General features: G+C 40.8%; 1 protein-coding gene across 3 annotated transcripts in view; it reads right to left on the bottom strand.

The window, feature by feature from the left end:
* The window catches only part of arhgef3 (Rho guanine nucleotide exchange factor (GEF) 3), an 18,637-nt gene extending 16,362 nt beyond the window's left edge, over positions 1-2,275 (bottom strand). Inside the window, exon 1 of one of the 3 annotated variants that reach the window (XM_016675127.1) lies at positions 1,775-2,275. In XM_016675127.1, the coding sequence (XP_016530613.1) occupies positions 1,775-1,807 (33 nt within the window). In that variant the 5' untranslated portion in view covers positions 1,808-2,275. The remainder of the gene's footprint in view (positions 1-1,774) is intronic. The other 2 variants (XM_007559720.2, XM_007559721.2) reach the window with 2 other exon arrangements.
* Positions 2,276-2,590: the final 315 nt, after the last annotated feature.

Below are 2,590 nucleotides of genomic sequence, written 5' to 3'. Positions count from 1 at the left end.
CCGATACATGTGAAGCTGATTTTATCCACTGAACTTATCTACCTCAGCAAAGATCTAGAAATCAACCACTGTCCTCTTCTGCTCTCCTGTGAGAGTTTTGACTGATAGACTGGCCCACCAGGTCATGTCTCCAGGTTTGCAGTTAACAAAGGTCACCTCACTGTTGCCAATTCAGTGACTTTTTTCCTTTTTTTGCTGCATTTAGCAACATTCAGATAGAAAAATCAAAACTGACAGATCAGACTTTTTAAAGATTGGCCAGAAAACTGCAATTGGCACTTTGACGACTCCTTCTGACTATTTTACTTTTAATAGGGGTGCTATTTTAAAAAAGTGAAATAGCAAACATTTTAGAATGTTTGCACTTTAATTTATCAATGTTAAAATCCTTTTTCAGAAAGTTAAGTGCAGCAATTTTAAGTTCTTTTGATAAGACAATATCATGCTAAAAGTAAAGCTTAAGAAAAATTTAAACGTTTTGAAAAAGGAGCCGCAAAATCTGCAATTTTAGGCAACAACAATTGCAAAAAAACAAACAAAAAATATCTGCATCACATTGTCTTCTGGAAGTTTGTCGTATTAAAGCTAAACCCTCAAATTGGAAAACTGGAGATATTTCAATTATATCTTTGTTTTTCATGCAGAGTTTCTGGAATTTCCCTTCATCGTCTGGAAACAAAGAATAAATTTACAGTAATGCTCCTGAGAATGACTAATCTTCATCCTGTACTGTTTTAAACAGCATTTTATTATTAAGGTAATAATCGCAGCTGACTCATATCGATAACAACTCTCTTCACGCTCTCAACTTGAACAAGGAACCAAACTTCCTGTCTGCTGCCATGGCAACAAGAAGAGGAGAAAATAATCACATAAACAGCAGGGGGGACAAAAGAACAGAAGAGAAGAAAACAGGAGGCAGAAGAAGAAGGATGTTGTGATCGGTGAGACAATAGCGGGAAGTCTGCTGTTTGTTCGGAGTTGTTTCCCAATTCTGCTGCTGTTACACAACTTTAACTGCAGAAATCAGAGAAGAAGAGCTTCTTTATTCCAAATAAGGTCAATCCACTTCCTGCAAACCTCTCCTGTTAATTACCTGAAATAATCTCATCCAGAGTCTGTTTAATTGGATGATTTCATGCAAAATATTGCTTCTGATCACAGTTGCTAAAGAGAGCACATTCAGGTCTATTCCCCTCCCCCCCCCACCATGTCTTTACTAGCATTTGGAGGAGCGGTGCAGATTTCATCCTGACCATGAAAAGGCGATAACAGGTATTGGATGTGGATTCATATTCAACCATTTTCAGGCCATAAAAACCAAGCTAGATGAAAAATGTCCCATCTGGACATGCAGGAGAGGTGAAAGAGGTCCAACGGTTTCTGCACATGTTCCAGCTGCAGCAACAATGCCTCACAATGGTTCAGGAGGACATTGTGTCCATATTTCAGAACAAAACATCTAATTCAGAGAAAAGGTTTTAAAGGATTTTATAAACTTCAGCAGATTAAACTTCCATCCATTTTCTTTACACCCCTGCCCCCAGTGGAGTCGGGAGGAGTGCTGGTGCCGATCTCCAGTGAACGTTTCGGGCGAAAGGCGGGGTACAGCAAATTGAACTTATTTGTTATTTTTATTCCCAGAGGCTTTTCGTTTTGTCTCGTTACTTTGACATGAGAGAACAGAACATAACCTAGAAACCTTAACTCTACAGAGTTTAATATGAGCCAACAGAAGAAGCTGAAGTTCATCCTGAGCCTCTATCTGACTTACCCGATAGTAAACAAAGAGGCAGCAGCCCATCATCAGGACCAGATTTACTCCTCCACCACAGAACTTGTCGATCGGCTGCTCCTCTTCCTCCAGGTCACCTTCTTGGATCCCCAAAGTCACATCAGCTGTCCTCCCTGTTCTCCTCCATATACGCCATCCAACTCTTGCACCAACTTCTCCGTTAACCTACTCTCCTTCACAGTTACATTTTACTCGCCACTTCTCTTTCTCCTTAAAACTTATCGTTCTTCTTCCTCCAGTTTGTCCCTTCAAAATGTCCTTCTTCTCTCAGAACGTGGTCCTGCTCAGTCCTTCTGTCCAGCCATGAATTTCTCCATCTGCTTTCTTGCCCTTCACCTTGTCCCTGAGTGGATCCACAGACCCTCAGGAACAGGAACCCCTTCACAATGTGTGTGTGCGTCCACTCAGTTCCCACCGGACAAACAGGAAGTGACGGCCGCCGGGAGAAGAAACAGCCGTCTAAAATTAGGAGCTCCAGGAGACAGAGTGACACCAGAGGTAAAAATCACTGAGGCACCAAGAGTCTGACGATCAACCAATCTTTCATTTCCAATTTTTTTAATTTACAGAGACTCTTTGCTCTTATGGCCATTTCAGGTTACACGCTGGATTTTGTGATGTATTCAAAATTAATTCAGTTTCTCAGAATAATTCCTCACAATTAGTGCATTTTTTACAATATTAAAATGTTTATACTGCCTCTCTGTGTCTATAGAAACCATCTGCAGCTGCACTGGACTCTCTTGCATAAAACATAACACCTGATACCACCCACCTATTTCTCCATAGGGTGTC

The sequence above is a fragment of the Poecilia formosa genome, unplaced genomic scaffold (genome assembly GCF_000485575.1).
Source record: "Poecilia formosa unplaced genomic scaffold, Poecilia_formosa-5.1.2 Scaffold106, whole genome shotgun sequence".
NCBI lineage: Eukaryota > Metazoa > Chordata > Actinopteri > Cyprinodontiformes > Poeciliidae > Poecilia > Poecilia formosa.
This window is presented reverse-complemented; position numbering and strand designations above follow the sequence as displayed.